This window comes from Symphodus melops (assembly GCF_947650265.1).
Source record: "Symphodus melops genome assembly, chromosome: 10".
Taxonomy (NCBI): Eukaryota; Metazoa; Chordata; class Actinopteri; order Labriformes; family Labridae; genus Symphodus; species Symphodus melops.
Genome location: NC_136700.1, coordinates 27147360 through 27168813, shown reverse-complemented (window position 1 = coordinate 27168813; position 21454 = coordinate 27147360). Strand labels below are relative to the sequence as shown.

General features: G+C 47.9%; 1 protein-coding gene across 1 annotated transcript in view; it reads right to left on the bottom strand.

Annotated features, from left to right (window-relative positions):
- Positions 1–21454, bottom strand: part of nf1a (neurofibromin 1a) — a 55270-nt gene that overhangs the window by 31996 nt on the left and 1820 nt on the right. Inside the window, 33 exon segments of the mRNA XM_079353856.1 lie at positions 137–247; positions 429–575; positions 657–803; positions 881–978; positions 1336–1494; positions 8820–8955; positions 9596–9693; positions 9763–9924; positions 10489–10700; positions 10833–11014; positions 11787–11903; positions 11986–12069; positions 12139–12261; positions 13411–13550; positions 13745–14125; positions 14322–14405; positions 14895–14968; positions 15056–15302; positions 15374–15497; positions 15649–15728; positions 15885–15998; positions 16091–16228; positions 16336–16467; positions 16564–16638; positions 16737–16865; positions 17751–17924; positions 18878–19035; positions 19137–19212; positions 19310–19377; positions 19520–19626; positions 19714–19904; positions 20102–20185; positions 20300–20443. Coding sequence (XP_079209982.1) covers positions 137–247; positions 429–575; positions 657–803; positions 881–978; positions 1336–1494; positions 8820–8955; positions 9596–9693; positions 9763–9924; positions 10489–10700; positions 10833–11014; positions 11787–11903; positions 11986–12069; positions 12139–12261; positions 13411–13550; positions 13745–14125; positions 14322–14405; positions 14895–14968; positions 15056–15302; positions 15374–15497; positions 15649–15728; positions 15885–15998; positions 16091–16228; positions 16336–16467; positions 16564–16638; positions 16737–16865; positions 17751–17924; positions 18878–19035; positions 19137–19212; positions 19310–19377; positions 19520–19626; positions 19714–19904; positions 20102–20185; positions 20300–20443 — 4496 coding nt within the window.

The following is a 21454-nucleotide window of genomic DNA, read 5'->3' as shown; positions in this document are numbered from 1 at the left end:
TATAAATGATCATCGATCTGATGGAAGCATGCAGACTTTAACTGTTTATGTTCCAACTAAATCCAACAGTCAGTATTTTCACATTAAAACCTCAAAGCTAACAGGGTCCAGGTTCAGGTTCAGGTCCAGATCTTACCTTCGTGCTACATAGTAGAAAACGGGGTTCCCGGTCTTGGACGTTCCAGCCTGGTAGAAGATGTTTAGGGTTTTTAAGGCTTTGAACTCCTCCTTCTCGTGGACCTGATGCCTGCAAGACACAGCTGAGGGATCAGGATCAGGGTTTATGACAGGTGGTCTTAAGAGGGGCAGGATACTTTAGTGTTTCAAGGATATTTACAGAGACTTCTCGAAGACATAGGTAACCAACAACAACCTGCATGCCACATTTAAAGAATCATTCTCCCCTCCCGAGGGGAGCAGGAGCCTACCTGGTCATGAACTCCTCAAACTTGGAGCTGGTCAGGTTCAGACTGGACCAGTGTGTGTCAGCCACAGGTTTGTGTTCAGGAGGTCCCAGGTAGGCCAGCAGGGTGGCCATTTTGTCAAACGGTCTCCTGCCTACCGCCTTGTGATCCCTGGAGGTCAAAGGTCAAAGGTCAAAGAAAAACAATGACGGCGACGTGACTTCTGTGTTCTATAAGACGCTGAATGCTCACCGGTTACTGGACAGATACTGTCCAATCCTTTCCTGGTTGTTCCACAGCAGGCGATGTAGAGCCAGCACGTTCCCGTCGCTGATGAACGACAGACTGTGGTTGACCGAGTCGCTGGGCGGAGAGTCTGAGGCGATGTCCAAGAAAAACCTGAAGAGGACGATAATGCGGTGAATAATCCACGGAAAGTAAACGGTCCACAGTCACGTCTTTAGTTCTTCGCTCACCTGCGTGCGGCGTCAAAGTTACTCTTCACAAAGTCGTTAAACGGCCTCATGTGTTCTTCTTTCGTGAACAGGACGTGGTTTGCGATGCTCTGCAGAACCTGAAACAAAACACAGCAGATCATGAGTCCTCAAGCCCCGCCCTCTGACCTGTAAAGTCCTGCAGGTCATAATATATTCAAATAAAAAGCAGAAGAAGAAAGCGTCGCCCTCTGCAGGAAGTTAATGCATACTGATATTAAGGTCACTGCATTCACAGTGGAAGCTAATCTGATGTGTTGAACAAAGAGAATGACAAACTCAATTATCGCTTCAAGCAGGACCCGTTGGGGTTCTCATAATGTCCCTGGAACTGGACTTAGACCCTGCTCCCTGTGATGGGGATCCTCTAAATGAGCAGGAGATCCAGTAAAGCAGGATCCAGTTGCTTCCCTTCACTCGGCTGAATCTCTGCTTACCTTGGACATGAGTTTGAGACCCCGTTCTATCCGGGGAAGGGGCTTCTTATCCAGGATGCCTGCCTCATACGGCGACACGATGGCTGGGTTAACGAATCGCAGGAACATAGCGCTGCCCACAGCGCCAATGCTGTTCTGAGGGAACCGCTGACTCACCACCTGTGTAAGGACGAGGGGGTGGGGACAAGGTGGAGGGGGGCCGAGGGGAGGACAGAGAGGGAGGAGGCAAACAAAGGGAAACAGAAAGAGAGGTTTAGGCAGGAGTGAGGAGAGGGAAGGAGGAAATGTTAAAAATGTATTTCAGTACTTTAACGAAGAAAGGAGGGGATGACGGGAACAAAATAAACAATGTGTGTGAGAGAGCAGAGGAGGGCAGCCATGACAGTAGAGATGTCAGGTTCAGGAGGAGGAAGACATTTCATTTTGGAAGGTAATGTGTGTGTGTGTGTGTGTGTGAGTGAGTGAGTGAGTGAGTGAGTGAGTGAGTGACAGAGAGAGAGAGAGAGAGAGAGAGAGAGAAAGGAACCCCAACACTTCCTCTCTGAAGGTGGAGGATGGAAACTGGAAGACAACATCAAATAAAGCAGGCGGTGACGCACAGATGAGATGAGTATCTTGTGGAGGTTTAAAGCAGAGCTGACACAAAGGGACCTGTAGGATCTGAATCCCAGCATGGAGCAGAGACTATGGGACCTGTAGGATCAGAATCCCAGCATGGAGCAGAGACTATGGGACCTGTAGGATCAGAATCCCAGCATGGAGCAGAGACTATGGGACCTGTAGGATCAGAATCCCAGCATGGAGCAGAGACTATGGGACCTGTAGGATCAGAATCCCAGCATGGAGCAGAGACTATGGGACCTGTAGGATCTGAATCCCAGCATGGAGCAGAGACTATGGGACCTGTAGGATCAGAATCCCAGCATGGAGCAGAGACTATGGGACCTGTAGGATCAGAATCCCAGCATGGAGCAGAGACTATGGGACCTGTAGGATCTGAATCCCAGCATGGAGCAGAGACTATGGGACCTGTAGGATCTGAATCCCAGCATGGAGCATGAAAACTGGTTTCTATTGGCTCAATGAGCGTCACAAACATCTCACAGAGTAAAGCACGGACATTCACTAAATGTTCCCGTCTCTTTATCACCCCGGCACCGTGACCTTTGACCTCTCACTGACATGAATGGTAACCTCAACGATCTCCTTTTCCTCGTGTCTCCTTCGTCAAACACAGACAAAGGCTGAAATGATGACATAAGCTCTGTTCAGTGTGCTGTGTTCAAGCCACCATATATAAGCCCTGTGACCCCCCCCCCCCCCCACCCTGTCCCATCTTCCCAGGCGTTACAGAGGAGAGACAGGACCTGCCGAAGAACAGCGCTGTGTGTGTGCATGTCTGACTGTGTGTTTATGTGGAGCTCCAATATCACGCAGTCACAGATCCAACATGAATACAAAGACGTGATGACGGCTGTGCACGGCATGCAGTCTGAAAAGAGTTAGAGACACACGGTGGTCAGTTCATCTAGACTAGCTATCAGGGACCAGAACCCTCAGGGACCAGATCTACCAGGTCCTGGTTAGTGATGTAACATCACCTCAGGAGGTTGGCTCCTGTCACAAACACTGAAGCCTTTATTTGAGCCAAGAAAACGTGACATCACTTCCTGCTGGTGAGAGGAAGCACAGATCAAAGGACCAGACGGCCAACATGAGGACGTGGTTTTCACTTTGTTGGTCAAACTGACCAAAGAACAAAACACCTGTAAAGAACATGAAGAGTTAAAGATAAAGAGTTTCACTTTCCTCTGACAACAACTGCTAACTGTTAAAGCCAAAACCCAACGTGTGACTCGCTGCTGAGACTCGCTGTGATTCACTGAGACTCGCTGTGACTCGTTAAGACTCGCTGTGACTCACTGAGACTCGCTGCTGAGACTCACTGAGACTCACTGTGACTCGTTAAGACTCGCTGTGACTCACTGAGACTCGCTGCCGAGACTCGCTGTGACTCGCTGCTGAGACTCGCTGTGACTCGCTGCTGAGACTCACTGAGACTCACTGTGACTCACTGAGACTCGCTGCTGAGACTCACTGAGACTCACTGTGACTCGTTAAGACTCGCTGTGACTCACTGAGACTCGCTGCCGAGACTCGCTGTGACTTGCTGCTGAGACTCGCTGTGACTCACTGAGACTCGCTGCCGAGACTCGCTGTGACTTGCTGCTGAGACTCGCTGAGACTCACTGTGACTCGCTGAGACTCACTGTGACTCGCTGTGAATCGTTGAGACTCGCTGTGAATCGTTAAGACTCGCTGTGACTTGCTGAGACTCGCTGTGAATCTTTAAGAATCGCTGTGACTCGCTGAGACTCGCTGCTGAGACTCACTGAGACTCGCTGTGAATCGTTAAGACTCGCTGAGACTCGCTGCTGAGACTCGCTGTGACTCGCTGCTGAGACTCACTGAGACTCACTGTGACTCACTGAGACTCGCTGCTGAGACTCACTGAGACTCACTGTGACTCGTTAAGACTCGCTGTGACTCACTGAGACTCGCTGCCGAGACTCGCTGTGACTTGCTGCTGAGACTCGCTGTGACTCACTGAGACTCGCTGCCGAGACTCGCTGTGACTTGCTGCTGAGACTCGCTGAGACTCACTGTGACTCGCTGAGACTCACTGTGACTCGCTGAGACTCGCTGTGAATCGTTGAGACTCGCTGTGAATCGTTAAGACTCGCTGTGACTTGCTGAGACTCGCTGTGAATCTTTAAGAATCGCTGTGACTCGCTGAGACTCGCTGCTGAGACTCACTGAGACTCGCTGTGAATCGTTAAGACTCGCTGAGACTCGCTGCTGAGACTCGCCGAGACTCGCTGTGAATCTGTGAATCATTGAGACTTGCTGTGAATCGTTGAGACTCGCTGTGAATCGTTAAGACTCGCTGTGAATCGTTAAGACTCGCTGTGAATCGCTGTGATACGTTAAGACTTGCTGTGAATCGTTAAGACTCGCTGTGAATCGCTGTGATACGTTAAGACTCGCTGTGAATCGTTAAGACTCGCTGTGAATCGCTGTGATACGTTAAGACTTGCTGTGAATCGTTAAGACTCGCTGTGAATCGCTGAGACTCGCTGTGACTCGTTAAGACTCGCGGGGACTCGCTGAGACTCGCTGTGAATCGTTGAGACTCGCTGTGAATCGTTGAGACTCGCTGTGAATCGTTAAGACTCGCTGTGAATCGCTGTGATACGTTAAGACTCGCTGTGAATCGCTGAGACTCGCTGTGACTCGTTAAGACTCGCGGGGACTCGCTGAGACTCGCTGTGAATCGTTGAGACTCGCTGTGACTCGTTAAGACTCGCTGTGACTCGTTAAGACTCGCTGTGACTCGTTAAGACTCGCTGTGAATCGTTGAGACTCGCTGTGACTCGTTGAGACTCGCGGGGACTTGCTGTGAATCGTTGAGACTCGCTGTGAATCGTTGAGACTCGCTGTGAATCGTTGAGACTCGCTGTGAATCGTTAAGACTCGCTGTGAATCGCTGTGATACGTTAAGACTCGCTGTGAATCGCTGAGACTCGCTGTGACTCGTTGAGACTCGCGGGGACTCGCTGAGACTCGCTGTGAATCGTTGAGACTCGCTGTGACTCGTTGAGACTCGCTGTGAATCGTTAAGACTCGCTGTGAATCGTTAAGACTCGCTGTGACTCGTTAAGACTCGCTGTGACTCGCTGTGACTCGTTAAGACTCGCTGTGACTCGTTAAGACTCGCTGTGACTCGTTGAGACTCGCGGGGACTCGCTGAGACTCGCTGTGAATCGTTGAGACTCGCTGTGAATCGTTGAGACTCGCTGTGAATCGTTGAGACTCGCGGGGACTCGCTGAGACTCGATGGGTCAGGGTAAGACCTAACCCAGCTTTGACTCCTTCATTCAAATACAAACTAATAAAGATCCGTCAACAGGTCACATGGTATCGGTCAGATGACACAAGCTTCCTCCTTTATTCTGGTGGTTTCTGTGCAGACAGAGCCGTCTGTGCTCTGATTGGTCAGAATCTTTCTGTGGTGAGACCAGGCATGCTGAGCAGCTATAAGAGGAAGAACCTGTGAGTCCACTTTAGTCTGCTGAGCGCTCAGAAGCAAGCGAAAGAGTAAAAGCGTGATCGACGACCACTTGTGTTTGAAACACGGTCGTCTTCAACATGGCGGGAAAAAGAAACCAACCCATGACAGAGGGAGGCCAGTTTATCAGAATATTTCATCCAAACATCGGTCGGTGTGTGTGTGTGTGTGTGTCTGTGTCTGTGTCTGTGTCTGTGTGTGTGTGTGTGTGTGTGTGTGTGTGTGTGTGTGTGTGTGTGTGTGTGTGTGTGTGTGTGTGTGGCAGATGAAAGGTTCTGAGAAAACGTCTCCAGAGGTGCCAACAGAAAGAAAAGGTCCAGACAGAAGTTTCCTGCAAACAGTTAATTGAAGAAACACTGAAATGACGCTGATATTAGTACGATGATTTTCAGAGAGGGGTCGGACACAAAGTTGAACATGGAGAAAAGAATAAAACATTTCCACCAAATCAAAAACCAAATGAAGAAATTAAAGAATAAAATGCAAAAAAGTTTTTTTTTGCTTTGAGGGGGGGAGGGGGGGGGGGGGGGGGAGTGTCTGAGGGAAAGTAGATTCTCCAAACTTACTGCTTTTTTGTTTTCCTTTTTTTCTTTTACTGTTGCTTTATTCAGCAGAGAGTGGCAAGTAGCCTATAGAACAGAGATGAGCACAATCATGGTCACCGGCTACATAAACTAACACACACTCTGCACACACACATTCTGCACAGCCCTGACCGTTTACATCCAGGAGCACACAGGAAATTAAAACAACTGCTGTCAGAGAGGTTTTTATTGCTGCTCAGGGGACAGGAAGCGTTTCCATGCATGCACGAGGGTGAATCCACTGCAGCTGCATTAGTGTGTTTATGTGTACAAAGGATGGAGAGTAACAAATCAAAGATGTAAACAGAAAATGCAGCCTGTGAGATCACAAACATTTTGTGAATGCTTCGATATAAAGATCAACATTCAAACATGTTCACACAGTGACGGGAGTTTGTTCGAGGGTCGACTGAGAGCAGACGCAGCTTCTGTTGTCTGTGGCGTGCACGAGGCAGCAGCAGAAGCGGCAGCAGAAGGTGTGAAATTTAATCAGACTGTGTGAACATTATGCATGTGTACTGAAGTAAGCCTGAGGCGGCCTCTGGTGGAGGTTGTTGGTGTTGCAGGCCGGCTGTGACCACAGCCAGTGTGTTTATGTTAATGGACAGAGTGAATCTGTTGTGGCAGCTCAACGAGCCTCAAACAGCTTCATGTGTTTACTGCGAGTCAGCTGAGCAGCTCGGTCCACAGAGTCCTCAGTCCAGCACTAAACAGTAAACCTCTGCCATCCTGCAGATCACTGCTCACATGTTGGATATTTTCTATCCATAAATCTCTTGGTATTAAACTGCATTTTGATGGTTTTCTTATCTGCATATGAACCGGTGCAGAGCAGCACTATATTCACGTGTTAGGACTGATGACGGCGTGCGGGCCCTTGGGAGCGCTGTTCGGACCGGGAAAGACCGGGAAGAAGCCGGAGTTGGCAAGGCGGAGCGATAGCAGCTACATATAGTTTGTCTCACATAAAAAACACAGCGCTGGTTCTGGAACCAAACACCTGGAGAGGCGCTGGACTCCTGGTTAACCCAAACGTGTAAAGAACTGACCCCTGTCTGTCGGGTCTTCCAACTCCCACTTTTGAAGAATTTGTCTTGTATCTCAGAGGAGGTTCGGGACATGGAGTCCAAGTGGTCCATGTTCAGCGCCTCCGTTGTTGAAGCAGCTGGTCGGCCTTCTGTGTCTGCCGCAGACAGCAGCGGTGAAGGACGCCCTCAGGTTGAAGGAGAACTGGAGGAAGCAGCTGTGGATGAGATTCACCCCGTGATGAAGGCTCTGAACATCTGAGGCGGAGGTCTGGGACAGTGCCTGAGGAGTCCTGGTGTGGAACGGGTGATTCTTTTCTTTGAGGCATCACGCTTCTCAGTCTCCGAGGGAAAGTTCAATTCTAGTGTGCTGGAAAAGAAACTGAACTCCTGCTCCACCGTTTCCTTCTCCGGGTTAAAAACCATGGCTCAGTGTCCCATGATTCACTGCACCGAGGATGAAACGTTACAACATCTTGGATGTTTCACATGTTTTAACTACTCTTTTATACTTTTCAACTCTGTGGCACTTTGAGGTTCTCCAAACACAACAATCTGTTAATTAATTAATTAATCAGCACATGATTTGCAGTGTTTATAAAAATATCAGCGAGTGGGGGGAAGATGGAGCGTGAGGTCGACAGACGGATCGGTGCGGCGTCTGCGGTCATGCGGTCGCTGTATCGGTCCGTCGTGGTGAAGAAGGAGCTAAGCCAAAAGGCGAAGCTCTCGATTTACCGGTCGATCTTCGTTCCTACCCTCACCTATGGTCATGAGCTTCGGGTCAGGACCGAAAGAACGAGATCTCGGATACAAGCGGCTGAAATGGGCTTCCTCCGTAGGGTGGCTGGGCGCACCCTTAGAGATAGGGTGAGGAGCTCGGTCAACAGGGAGGAGCTCGGAGTAGAGCCGTTACTCCTCCACATCGAGAGGAGTCAGTTGAGGTGGTTCTGGTCCGGATGCCCCCTGGACGCCTCCCCAGGGAGGTGTTCCAGGCATGTCCCTCCGGGAGGAGGCCTCGGGGTAGACCCAGGACACGCTGGAGAGACTATGTCTCTCGGCTGGCTTGGGAACGCCTCGGGGTCCCACCGGAAGAGCTGGAGGAGGTGTCTGGGGTGAGGGAAGTCTGGGTGTCTCTGCTTAGACTGCTGCCCCCGCGACCCGGCCCGGATAAGGATTATAAATAAAAATATAACCTCAGGAGGAGGTCACTGGGACCGCTCGAATACAGGTGGGAGGTATTGTGAATATTGTGTTGACTTCTTTTCTGCCTTTAGCGTTTATAATAAAAAACAAGACTATGATGATAACTGCCAATAATCACTTAAAGAAACAAGAGTGTTCGGCTTCAGAGTCTTATAAAGAATACATTTTTAAAAAACAGCTTGCAGCTCTTTACGTGGGGATGATTATTACCGAGTCTCTTCATGTGGGGTGTACTGCAGGAATATGGTGTCCTGGGCCGGTACTATGAGCCATGGAGTCAAACCTAAACCAGCTCCTTATAATATGTGATTGATTTAACTTGAGCTCTGGATGTTGATTGGCCCAGCAGAGTGTGTTCAGGTTAAGGTGTGTTTAGTGTAATGAAGGAGGGTGAGCAGCATCAGAAGCCTCAGAGTGGAGGATTTCGTGGGTGACACTCCACAAGCACACAGACAGGTGAAGGCAGAGAGGCTGGGGGGTGAGCAGCTGAGGGAGTGGAGGATGATGGGGAGGGAGGGGGGGGGGGGAGGGGGGGTGTACCTGATAGAGACAGTGACAGACGCTGCGTAGCTGAGGGGGGAACTCGCTGGAAGAGCCGATGATGGCCTGAAAGAAACGCTCTGTGATCTGCAGCAGGTTCCTCTGGTTCTCCTCCAGGTTTTCTCCCTGCTCCAGCCTGAGGACACCAACAGGAAGGTGAGGCAGAGTTAGTGATGCTAACAGGGCAAAGATTCATCCAGCTTTTATCAAGCAGCAACCAATACAGAGGTGCAACAAGCTGCAGTTCCTCCAGTGTCCACTAGAGTCTGTCTCCTGCAGTGAGTCAGTCTCCATAGAGCTCTATGTTAAAATGTCCAACTTTACAGCTGCAGTTCCTCCAGTGTCCACTAGAGTCTGTCTCCTGCAGTGAGTCAGTCTCCATAGAGCTCTATGTTAAAATGTCCAACTTTACAGCTGCAGTTCCTCCAGTGTCCACTAGAGTCTGTCTCCTGCAGTGAGTCAGTCTCCATAGAGCTCTATGTTAAAATGTCCAACTTTACAGCTGCAGTTCCTCCAGTGTCCACTAGAGTCTGTCTCCTGCAGTGAGTCAGTCTCCATAGAGCTCTATGTTAAAATGTCCAACTTTACAGCTGCAGTTCCTTCAGTGTCCACTAGAGTCTGTCTCCTGCAGTGAGTCAGTCTCCATAGAGCTCTATGTTAAAATGTCCAACTTTGCAGCTGCAGTTCCTCCAGTGTCCACATGGTAACATAATACGATAGGACACGATAAAATACAGCATTATATGGTAGTACATAAAATGATCATGATACAGTACCTGGTGGGGTCCACCTCAAAGCTGATGTGATCGGGTGTGGTGATGACTCCTCTTAGTAGGGGCTCCAGCAGCTTCTGCAGGTAGGCTGCCCCATACACCTGACAGCATTACACACAGTCAGTAACACATCCTGTTTGAAGTTAAGTGACGTCAGGTGTGTCAACTACCTTAAAACAGAAGGTCATGATCTTGCTGGCCAGGCTGTTTCCTCTGAACAGAGTCTGCATGGAGTCTGCGAGCTCCACCTCTTTAGAGAACATGTTCCACAGCAGCTGGTAGAGCAGGTGGCGTGAATCGAACAGCGTGACCAGGACCCGGGCCAGCTCGTCCTGGAAGACACACGTAGGAGAAAGAAAGTTCTAACTTGTTCATTGATTGTGGAAAAACTCAGGAACTCTGCTGTGCACAGAAGGCTGTCCTCTTTCATCCCGAATGCCAGAGGGGCGGGGCTTAAAGCACTGAACATTTCCTTCGAGCGTGCACAGTTTATTGTTCTTATTTCTCTTCTCTTCTGCGTTTTGCCTATCAAGGCCGTCTCTGGCAGATCAGGCTCGTCCCATGCTCAGGCTCTCTTTGAGAGTCTACACCAGATGTATGACAGCAGCACTTGCACCGCTGGAGTCTCGGGGAATGAAGAGTCTGCCGTATCTGGACACGTGGCTTATCTGCGCCCGTCCTGTGCTCAGGTGGTTCAGGACACAGCTCGCCTAAATGGACTGAGGTGTTTCAGTAGAGTTGTAGAGTCAGAGTAAAATCTAAAAGGTTGAGACACAGTTCGGTTCTTTTTGTGCACACCAGGTGCATCCGAGTCTGCATCTCTTTCACATAAATAAAATGCTACAAGTCTGAACACAGCAATTGTTACTGGTTTTGGATCCAGATCAGGTACCTACCCACTGAGACCCAGGGACCACATTAGCCAGTGCCATGGCAATGGGCAGCTCCCCCTGGTCCCCCATCATGGTGACCAGCTCCACCAGCCTCTCAAAGCGGTCAGCGAGCACCGTCTCTGCCAGTGTGTCGAACTCGGTCCCCTGCTGCAGGATCTTAGTCAGCACCTCCATGAAGGTGGCTCGAGTCTGCAGGTCTTTGTGGTAGCCCAGACCTGCAAGAGGAAGGGGAGGAGGAGGAGGGTGAAGAGGAAGATAAGAAGGAGGAGGACAGTAACTCAAGTACTCGTAAAAAAAAAAAAAAAAAACGGAGCTTGTGTCGGTGGCCATGATCGCTGTTTAGTTACCGATTGAGTGCATGAGGCCGCTGTCCACGTTGGCGTTGAGCAGGTTGGACATGGCGAGGACGGTGCAGTGACGGAGCGAGGCCAGGCGACGGGACATCCCTCTCTTACGTCCTCCCACAGCCTGCCCCTCGTCCTCCACCTCGCTGCAGTCGTTCAGCAGGTTCATGAAGAGGGTGAAGTACCTGCACAGATTAAAGAGACGTTAAACGCCAGCGACCACCAGTCCGATTCTCTCCAACATACTTTATAAAGACACTCGCCTGTTCCCTCCTCAACATATATACCGAGTCATATGCAGCGGACTATATTGTGCACTCAGAAAAATAAAAAACATCATTGTTGTCACGCAACTGAAAAGTGCAGCTCGACAATAATAACGGTAAAACACTGAGTTTATTTTCACTTTACAGATAATATACACGTAAATATTGAATTTGAGATCTAATGAAAGTGTTATTCACGCTCACAGACTCTCGTCATCTTCAGGACAAATTAATGTCACTAACTTCGACCATCTTTACTCTTTATTTAAACTGATCACAGATTTCAGTCAAAACGTCTCAAATGTAAAATCAGCATGAACCAACCAAATACACGACTGGAACCAACTTGTGACTTTTTAACGTGGCCTAACATTTCCCCAGAGGACCTGATGCTCTGCCGATGTTTTGTACTGTAACCAATGTCTTGTGTCTCGTGTCCTGCCTGTCTGTATACTGCTACTGGATGCCCTGAATTTCCCTCGGGATCAATAAAGTATCTATCTGTCTATCTATCTATCATATCACCCGAGTCCAGGATGCAGTCTAAGTCCAGGGTCTGTTTATGTCCAGGGTCAGTCTACGTCCAAAGCACAGTCTATGCATGGAGTTTTCAAGCTAGACCTGCTGAGGACGCCACCTGCTGGCGGGAGGCTGAAACCTGCTCGAGGTCGAGTTTTGGATTTTGTCTTACTTGAGGAAAAGCTGAGATTTGGCCTCCATTAGTTCAACTCCATCCCCTTCCTCCGGCTGCAGAGGAAGACCAGCTAACAGGGACACCACAGCCTCCATGCTCGCCTGGTCCAGGTCCCTGCACACGCACACAGAAACACTACAGTGAGTCTCTGGCTTCTCTGCATTACTTGCATTGAGTGCTTTAAAACGACCTGCACCTGGTCAGACACTTGATGTCATCGTCAGCCGCCTGATTGGAGGTTCCCATCACCCAGTCGGTCAGATACTCCACCATCTTGTTCCTTCAGAGAACAGCAGACGTTTACATACTGACCAATAAGCTGCGATCATACAGAGCGTCTAACACTCACCTGAACTTCATCTCCTGACAGAAAGACAAGTCGTCTCGCCGCTCCATCATCACCTCCACCAGCTGACACAGTTTGGTCTTGATCTGGATGGCGTGGACCATATTTCCGAGGATGCGCACATACCTGATAGTGATTTGTTAATTTACATAGCACGGTTAATATCAGCAGGGTCAGATATAATATCAAATCAGTGTAATGCAGAATGTAAGAGTGTGTGTGCAAGTCTCAGAGGTCATGGCACACCTGCTAAAGGAGTGCACTCATCTAATAAATCAGCAGCTGCTTTATTTTCACTAACCCTGCAGATATTCCATTCCAATGAAGGTAAGGTGTTTTATCATTTTCAATATTTAAATATATTCCAATTTTTTTATTTAGGCTACTTATTATGTATTTAAAAGACTTTTTTAACGTTTTGTCTTTATTAAACTAATTGGTGTCTAAATGTAATTTCTAACTACAGTTTTTATCTCAACTTCTATTAGCCTCTTAAAATGTGTATATTGTTTTTATTATCTTGTGTAAAATGCTTTTTGTGTAAAGTGCTTTGAATTACCTGGTGTCTGAAAGGTGCAATGTAAATAAACTTACCTTAACTTACCTACCTAAAGACAATTTGACTAATTACTACTGCCTGTCATTCTCTTCACCATGAAGCTTTGGCTCACAATAACTGGAGTCATTGCCCATAATATTAATATCCACATCCCACGTTGAGCTTTGACTCATGTCAACAACACCTTATCTCTTGATTTCCCTTCCTGCAGCCTTGACGTGCACACAAGGTGGGACTTTGTAACGACAGGTTCACACCTCTGCTGCTGTGTTTACAGCTGAGACCTTAAATATTAGTATCTAATTAATCAATTCCAGACTGAATTGTAATATTTGGTTATTGTTCCCTGATTTAAAAAAAGATTATTGTTCATTTGTTAAAATGTTAAACCAAGTTTGACTCTATTGAAGCCAAAATAAATGTTGACCAAGTATTAGCTCTGCAAAACCCCAACATGATGGTGCCCCGTGTGAGGCCCTTAATAAAGCAGCTTGTAATCCAAACCTTTAATCCTTAAAGGGATTCTTCTGAAGAAAAATCTATTTTCTTTGGGAGATTACATTTGTTTGTTGTTTCAGTAAAGCAGACATCAAGTTGTTGTGTGTTGATGAGGCATGTACTAAACTGTGACAGTCTGACCTGAAGAGATGAATACAGATACCATTACAAACTAACTCGACGACGATCAGCTGATGGTCCACAGGTGGAGGACTAACCTGACCAAGTTGAGCATCATGGTCTCGATGCTGGCCTGTCCCAGGTGCTCCGAGCTGCCCTCCGTGTGGTTATCCAGAAGGTTTTTCATGATGGCTATGGTCTGCTCCACAAACTGAGTGTTGGTGTCGTTTATAGGAACCTGGGAACACGAAAAGCACAGAATTCAGACACTTTAGAAACTAGCTCTCAGATTACGTTACCCTTACAGAGTTGTTCAGTTCTGATGTAGCTCATTGTGATTGGCTGTTCACAAAGTATATGTCACATTAACCATCGGAGATCTGGACTGATGAATGTTCTAGACTGGGCGTTAAGAGTCGTTGCTCGACTCACCGGCCCCTGTGTGTCGAAGAACTTTCCGATGCTGTTCCTCAGCTTGTTAAACAGCATAGGGTAGAGGGCGGGACTTAGCTCAAGCCCCAGAAGGTCTTTGACATTGGTGCGGACATGGAGGCCAACCCGGTCGTGGCCACAGACCAGCAGGGCGAGCAGCCTGTCCAGGAAGCGGCTGACGGGTGTCTCGTTGGAGGCCGAGGAGGAGCAGGAGGAGTTGACAGGGTTGGACACGTCACACGGGCCCATGGAGATCATCGAGTGTTTGCGCTCACTCATTGGGCCCATAGGGGGGCTATAGGTTGCAGGGCCAGGGGTGCTGCGTTGCTGGAGACAGACGCCGCCCAGAGCGCACAGGAAGCCCGTCATGTTAATCCACTCCTGCAGCCGGGGGTAGGAGGGGGGGAACAGACATGGTGTCACGACAGAGCTGCAGGTAGGAATCAACAGTTTCTCTATATGTGCAAGCCAATCAGAAGCTCCAAAAACAAAATAGACAACAAGTCACAAGGGGAGCCATTTCTTTATCTGTTGCTCATATTCACTCATCGTCTGACCTTAAAACGCAAGCTTTTACCTGTCCGTCTTCTGCTTTGTTTTTGGGGAAGTTGAGAATCTGTTTGGTGACCTGGTCCCACTTAGCGTACGTGTCCTCCCATGCCTGACCGATGAACGACAGGACATCAAGAGTTTATGTTAGAAGAAGAGGAGGAGGACTGGAAATAGAGTTTGTAATCCTGCTAGCACCCTCTCAGCTTATGGAGAAAGTTCTGAATTACCAACAGCCCGCGAGTCGAGCCTTCCTCAAGCTTCATTTCCTGAACAGTAAAGCAGCGTTTCATTTAACGGCCCCGTGATGACCTCGGAGAGGACATGAGGAAAATGTTCCCAGCACAGCTTGTAAAATGTGATGAATGGAGGTGAATTTTCAATCATGTCGGGGGCGTGCTGTGTGTGATGGTGGTGGCTGCACTTGTACTAATGTGTCAGTATTAAACATGCATCTGAAACACTTAAGTTTACTGTTAGTGTGAACACACGGCGTCTTTAATAATCTGACAAACATTTGCCAGACTTGAAGTTTGAACCCTCAAATAATGACAACACTTTGTTTGCGAGTCAGAGTATCTTCAAACAGAGCGTGATTGACCTCGATGTTTCCTAGAGTCGGGTGCTCAATCCTCCTCAGTAACGCCATCACTCTCTTCTGCAGGGTCGAGCGTCCTGAGGAAACAACAGTTTTCATGATGAACTGTGCGACGCCTCACTAACACATGAACAGCTTCACTCATCGTCTCCAACAGCACTGACCTGTCCCCATCATGTTGCTGACCGACGCCAGCTCGCTGAAGGTGGCGTAGTTAGGCAGGATGGTCTGGACCGACACCTCGTCGGCAGCGCCGCGGATGTCGGCCTCCTCGCAGAGGTGACGAAAACACGACATGGCCACCAGCACGGCCTCAGTGTCCGGACTCCACAGGAACATGTAGAGACTCACCTCAAGCTTCGTCTGAGCCTGCCGGCAGATCGGGATCCCTCCGCCCATCGTTGCACACTCCTAAAAAAACAAACAGGGTTAGGGATTTAAAATCCTCTCATAGTCAGGTGCTCTCCATGTCCGTACGTCACCTTGTTCTTGAGCAGGAACTTGTTCCTGCAGATGAGAATCTCTCGCAGCCACTTCAGGACTTCTGTCCCATTCACCATCTGCTGACCGATCAGCTTACGACAGATGAGAAAGAGAACCTGAGAGCTGCGGAGGACAAGAAGAAGAAAGTCATGATCCTGTGAGCGTCAGTGTGAAGATGCTGCAGAGCTAACAGAGCTAACGTGTCATGAGGTCACAACAAATTATAGCTCTATGAGTCTGAGGAGGGAGGACAAGTGACAGGATTATGTCCTACCTGATGTCCCAGAACGTCTCGATGGGGGCTTCAGGGTTCCACAGCTCGATCGTCTCAGGCTGGTGCAGGACTAACAGAGCCTAGGTCCAGACCGTTATGAAGAGAGAGAACCAGGAGAGGCAGAAAGAGACATGATTAACTCCAAGAGTTCAAGAAGACTCTAATTAATTGTTGTCATGACTACAAGAGAAGAATATTTTTTATAAACTTCTTTTTTTAAACCCAACGAGTCTGACCTCCATCGCCTCCTGGGAGAGCTGGGTGGTGTTGGTTAGTGGGACGAGCTGCACAAGGCCGGTGATGAGCTCAGCCGTGCTGCTCGGCATCTCTGGAGCCTGCTTCACTGGGTTCTAACACACACACACACACACACACACACACACACACATGAATATCTCTCTACATTTTAAGAGAACATGTTGTGGTGATGGGTGGGACTCACGTGCAGCATGAGTTTGGGGTCGGCGTGGATGAGTTTGACGAGCGCGAGTAGAAGGCACTTGTAACTCCGAGTGTCGAAGTCTGTGGCTTTCTCTTTGAACTTCAGACTCGTGCTCATCTTACCTTTAAACGTCAGACTCTGCAGGAGAGAGGACTGAGGTCAGCGTGTGTCTGAGGTCTCAACAGCAGCCCCTACTTTAACCTTTTAGTATAAACCTGATGTTCAGAGTGTAACTGTCGACTCACAGACGTCATACGTATTGGCGCATGGGTCACTGCGCCCTGGATAACTCGGTTCAGGGTGTCGGAGAACATGAGGCGGAGCTCTCCAGAGTAGCAGTATACGGCGTCGATTTTGGGCCACCAGTCGAGGTGAGACTGCGGAGACGACACAGAACGACACGTGGCGAGATTTCAAACTGTGAACATTTTCTATGACAATCATTTTGGTGCTCATCAGTTGTGCAAACTTACGTTGGTGATTATTCTGTGCAGAGAGTTGACAAGAACGAAGTGGAAGGTGGAGGGAGAGGAGGCGGCCAAACAGACCTGAGGACAGACAGGAAGCTCAGGTGAGTCGGAAACACCTGCATCACAATAAAAACAGATACAGTACATGGAGCAGGAGCACGGTGGTTACAGCCCACCTTAAAGTGCTGGTTGTTGTGAGGATTGATGCGGAAACAGGACACAAAGCAGTCCATCATGAGCTCCACGTCGGTGTTCTGGCTGCCCGTCCCCCTCCAGAATGGTTTGGCCGGGTTAAACAGCAGAGCCTGATGCGACAGAAGGGGTCAAAGGTCACTTCAGGTCAATAAAAAGATTTGTGGAGACTCATCAGTAGGAGTAACTTGTGATTAGAAAAAATGTCCTCTGTTTATGAACATATTGTGAAACTAAAGTGGAGCCCGTTCAAATGTGCAATCAGATTCAGGGCGCACTCACATGTGCCTGAGCACGTCTGACCCCAGGGGTCTGGACTACGAAGCAGGATTTGAGATAAGCGAGGTCACTTCAGGGGTAACTCTGGGTTTTCAGTCCTACAAGGGTCTTTCAATTCTTACAAGGGTATATTACCACAGGAAGTTATGCTGCACACCTAACCTGCCCTGGAGCAGGTTATGTTGGAGATAAAAGATCAAACTGTGAGAACCTTCGCCATTCAGTTAAGAGAAGAAACAGGAGTAATTATAGTCAGTTCTAAGGTAAACTAACAAATATAATAAACTGCAGTTTGCATGTTAATACTCTCTGATTTTCTTTTTTTTGTCCTTTTGTCCTTCCTGCATTTGTTGCTGCAGCTGTGTAACTTTAGTCTTTGGATCCTGTTTGTCTTAAACGTCTTTATATTGTTAATAGAGTTTGTAGATAACTTTAAATCAGGGGTCCTCAAATACAAATTGGCACATGCAATAATCCTTTAATATTCAAAACAAAATGTCCTTTTGATTCAAAATTTCAACAAAACTACTAAAATAAAATGAGTTTTCCATTTTTGTTGTTGTGTCACATGGGCCTGATTTACAAAAGGTTAGCATGTCTTGTGTGTCCTATCTGAACAACAACAAAAACAAGGACAACATTGATAAAACAACAATGACAAAAACAGAAGCATATATATTTAGTTGTATTTAAAAGAGAGAGCGGCGGAGTGAGGAGACCTTGAGGTCCATGACGATGGACTGCACCAGAAGGAAGATGGTGGAGTGATCCTCCCAGTTGATGTAGGTGGAGGCTTTGCACAGTTTGACGCAGGCGATGGCTGCACTTTCTGTTAGCTGTTTGCTGCCTCCCTGACCCGATAGAGCTTTACGGAGACTGTCCAAGAACAGCTTCTGCAGGAGAGAGAGTGACAGTCAGAGTGTGTGTGTGTGTGTGTGTGTGTGTGTGTGTGTGTGTGTGTGTGTGTGTGTGTGTGTGTGTCTGTGCTCAAAAAAATTGATAAGGCAAAATCTCGTCATGTGCTCCTTGCCAAAACGATTTTACAGTGTCCATACAGCTGTGAAGCTGTGAAAGCACTTTTGAAGACTCATTTCCCATGCAGTGCACATTAAAGCCAATAGCGGGCAGTAGACTAAATGATGCACGGCACGTTCCAAATCAAAACAACCATGGATAAGAAACTCGGAGTTTTGAAAGCAATTATTAAGGAAACACTTTGTATTTTTACAAACGCCAAAAAAAGGACCTGTAAAGACGTTTTCAAAAACCAAATAATAATAATTTAAAAAAAAAAACCCACTGCTTTTAGAGCTTGTTTTATGCTCAGGTTCTTTACTCTGCCTGATTTTAATTGTTTGACTGATTTTAATTGTTTGATGCTTGCTATTGTTTTAATGGTTTTATGGTAGGCCTACTTGTAGCACCATGAGATTTTCTTTTAAATGTAAGGTCCGCTACAAATACATTTTATTATTATTAAATGCGAGAGTTGGACAAAAGTCATCCTAGACTCACAGCTACACACACTCAGCTAGGTCAAAAACACCAGCTACACAAGGAAAATTTAATAACAATGAAATAATATTGTATTTGCATGTATTAATAACTCTGGAATTATAAATTGAATAGTTTACTTTTTTCATTTTCAAGGGCGTAACTTTATGAGTCTTAAATGTATGTATCTGCTGTAATTCTCAAAAGAGAACCGCTGTTAAAAGGGAATTATTTGTAGGTCATGATCCAAAACAATGGTATGGTATCGTAAGGCTGTGGGAAATACCAACCTGTGTGTTTGTGTGTGTGTGTGTGTGTGTGTGTGTGTGTGTGTGTGTGTGTGTGTCTCCACCTTGTTGGCCTTGCTGTCCTCCACTGTGTCTTTGGAGATGGTGTGTGTGATCTCTGGACAGAGGATGAGGAGGATGATCTGCAGCGGCCAAACTGCAGCCTTTCTTTTTGCACTCTCTGCAAAACTGTCGACCAGATCAAACAGCTTCTCTGCAGCTTCTGAAAACACACATACGCACGCAGACGCAAGCTGTGAGCAGGTTTGGAGAAACGTGGACAGCTGAATGTGGCGCTCAGGTGGAGTCTGTGGAAAGTCTTACCTGCCATGTCCGCCTGCGGCCTCTGGTACAGCATCGTGAACTCGTCTGGGTAATTCTCAACCCAGTTCCAGAACGCCTGCAGGGAGATCAAGAGTTGGAGACAGTCATGAACTCGGGTAGATGTTCACAGCTTCCTGCATGCTGCCGACTCAGGGGTCAAAGATCAGACATACCTTCTCTAAACTGTTGATGACCGACAGCTGTGCAGGTTTCTTTAGAGCTCGGAACTTCAGCGCAGTTTCTGGAATAACAACAGAATAAACAGTAGAGGTCCGTGATCATTCTCATGATCTGTGTGAATTAAATCCTCTCTGATCCGTTTCTTGTCTGCACCAATCAGAGGCCCACATTCAACAGGGCGGAGTTGACTTGCGACCTCTCACCTTGCAGCAGCCTCTTCAGCTTGGAGCAGTCCACGTTGATGTACTGCATCAGCTCGATGTCGTGAACGTCCACGTTGTCCTCAGAGCAGACGGTGAGCTCCTGCAGCCTGCAGAGAAGACACACAAACACGTCCAGAACCTCTGACCCAAACCCAGAACCTTCATTATGCTAAAGCCACCGTCGCGGGGTTTACCTGGTGGAGATCCGGCTGAAGACAGCATTGAAGTTGTTGCAGCTCAGAGAGAAGAGGACGGCTGAGGCAGAGACCCGGAGCTCGGCGGCGTGTTGGTGGCCTTCCCGGTACGTGTGGATGAAGTGACAGATCTCCGGCAGCAGCTGTTTGACCAACATGGTCTCGTCCAGACGCAGACAGTCCTTCGATTGCTGAGGAGGAAGATAAAAGTCCATTTAGAACCAAAAAGTGAACAAGGAAGAAGCACAGGAAATAAAAGATGGGCGTCTACGGCAGGACGACAGCGCCAAGCAGGATCAGCCTTTTACAGACCCAAACATCCTAAAAAACCATCTGAGAAGAAGAATGTCTCTGGTAACAGGATGATGGGAAAGGAGCGCTCACTCACCCCAGCCAAACACTTCTCCAGCGTGTCCAGGATGATGAGCTGAGAGAGGTAGAGGTTCTTCTCCGAAGCTTCTCCAAAGATCCGCTGTGGAGACAAACATCAGGTTACTATGGTGATACTAAATAAACACTCATTAAAGGCTCAGGCGTGACCCTGAGGTCATGTAACCCGTGCAGAGCGTCCTTCTCGCACACTCACCATGTTGTTGACGTTTTTGAGGATGGTGGTGAGGCCACTTATGACGAGGGAGAACTTGTACTTGGAGATGTTGATCAGACACTCCTTGTTGTGCTCGGTGCTGACTTTGGTGTGAGTGTTCTGGTGTCCCACTTTGATGGGAAGCTGGAGGAAACAAAGAGAGGACTGTAAGGCTGACCTACGACCTTCAACTGCAGCTTCAGGTCCCCAACTTTGACCCCTGTGCTGTGAGCCTTCTGATGACCTATGACCTTTTGCTGTGATCCTTCTGATGACCTTTGACCCCTGCGCTGTGATCCTTCTGATGACCTATGACCCCTGCGCTGTGATCCTTCTGATGACCTATGACCCCTGCGCTGTGAGCCTTCTGATGACCTATGACCCCTGCGCTGTGATCCTTCTGATGACCTATGACATTTTGCTGTGACCCTTCTGATGACCTATGACCCCTGCGCTGCGATCCTTCTGATGACCTTTGACCTTTTGCTGCGATCCTTCTGATGACCTTTGACCTCAGTTCTTCATATGAACTCTGAAGATCAGCCTCTTCCTCCACGTTTCCTTCCTCAGAGTGAAACAAACGTCTGAGCAGTTTGTTTGTGATTCAGAGAAACAAAAAGTTGATTCACTGACTTCGTCAGGTTTTTGAACATTAATGGACTGGTCACTCGAGTGGCATCAGCCTTAGTTTGATTTCATCTCTGTATTAAGTTTACGATTATTACAGGTATTAACAGTGATGGCCAACATGATGAGAACACTTGGCATATTTAAGAGGTTGTTGTTGTTGTTGAAATGACCTTTAAATATCTACATTATGCTCTATAAACCACAGAATAGGGTCAGCATTAGGAGGTCATTTTCCTTACCAAAAACTAGCTCGGCCTTGAAATCCAGACCTTAACCCCCATGTAAAAATCTTATATCGTTTTTCAAAGTCCACCTCCACAGAGTCTTTCCAGAAACGGGCCGACCTCTGCTCCCAGTCCTGACAGAAACAACAAACTAAAGTATTCTCTCAATGGATGCTAAAGCAGCTGCTGCTGCTTCTCAAATCTCCTCCTGCATTCGTACCAGAACCCTCGGACTGAGTGACCCTGAAAAGAGAACCTGGACTTTAACTGTAAAGTGACTGTGAGGGATTTATCACAGGAT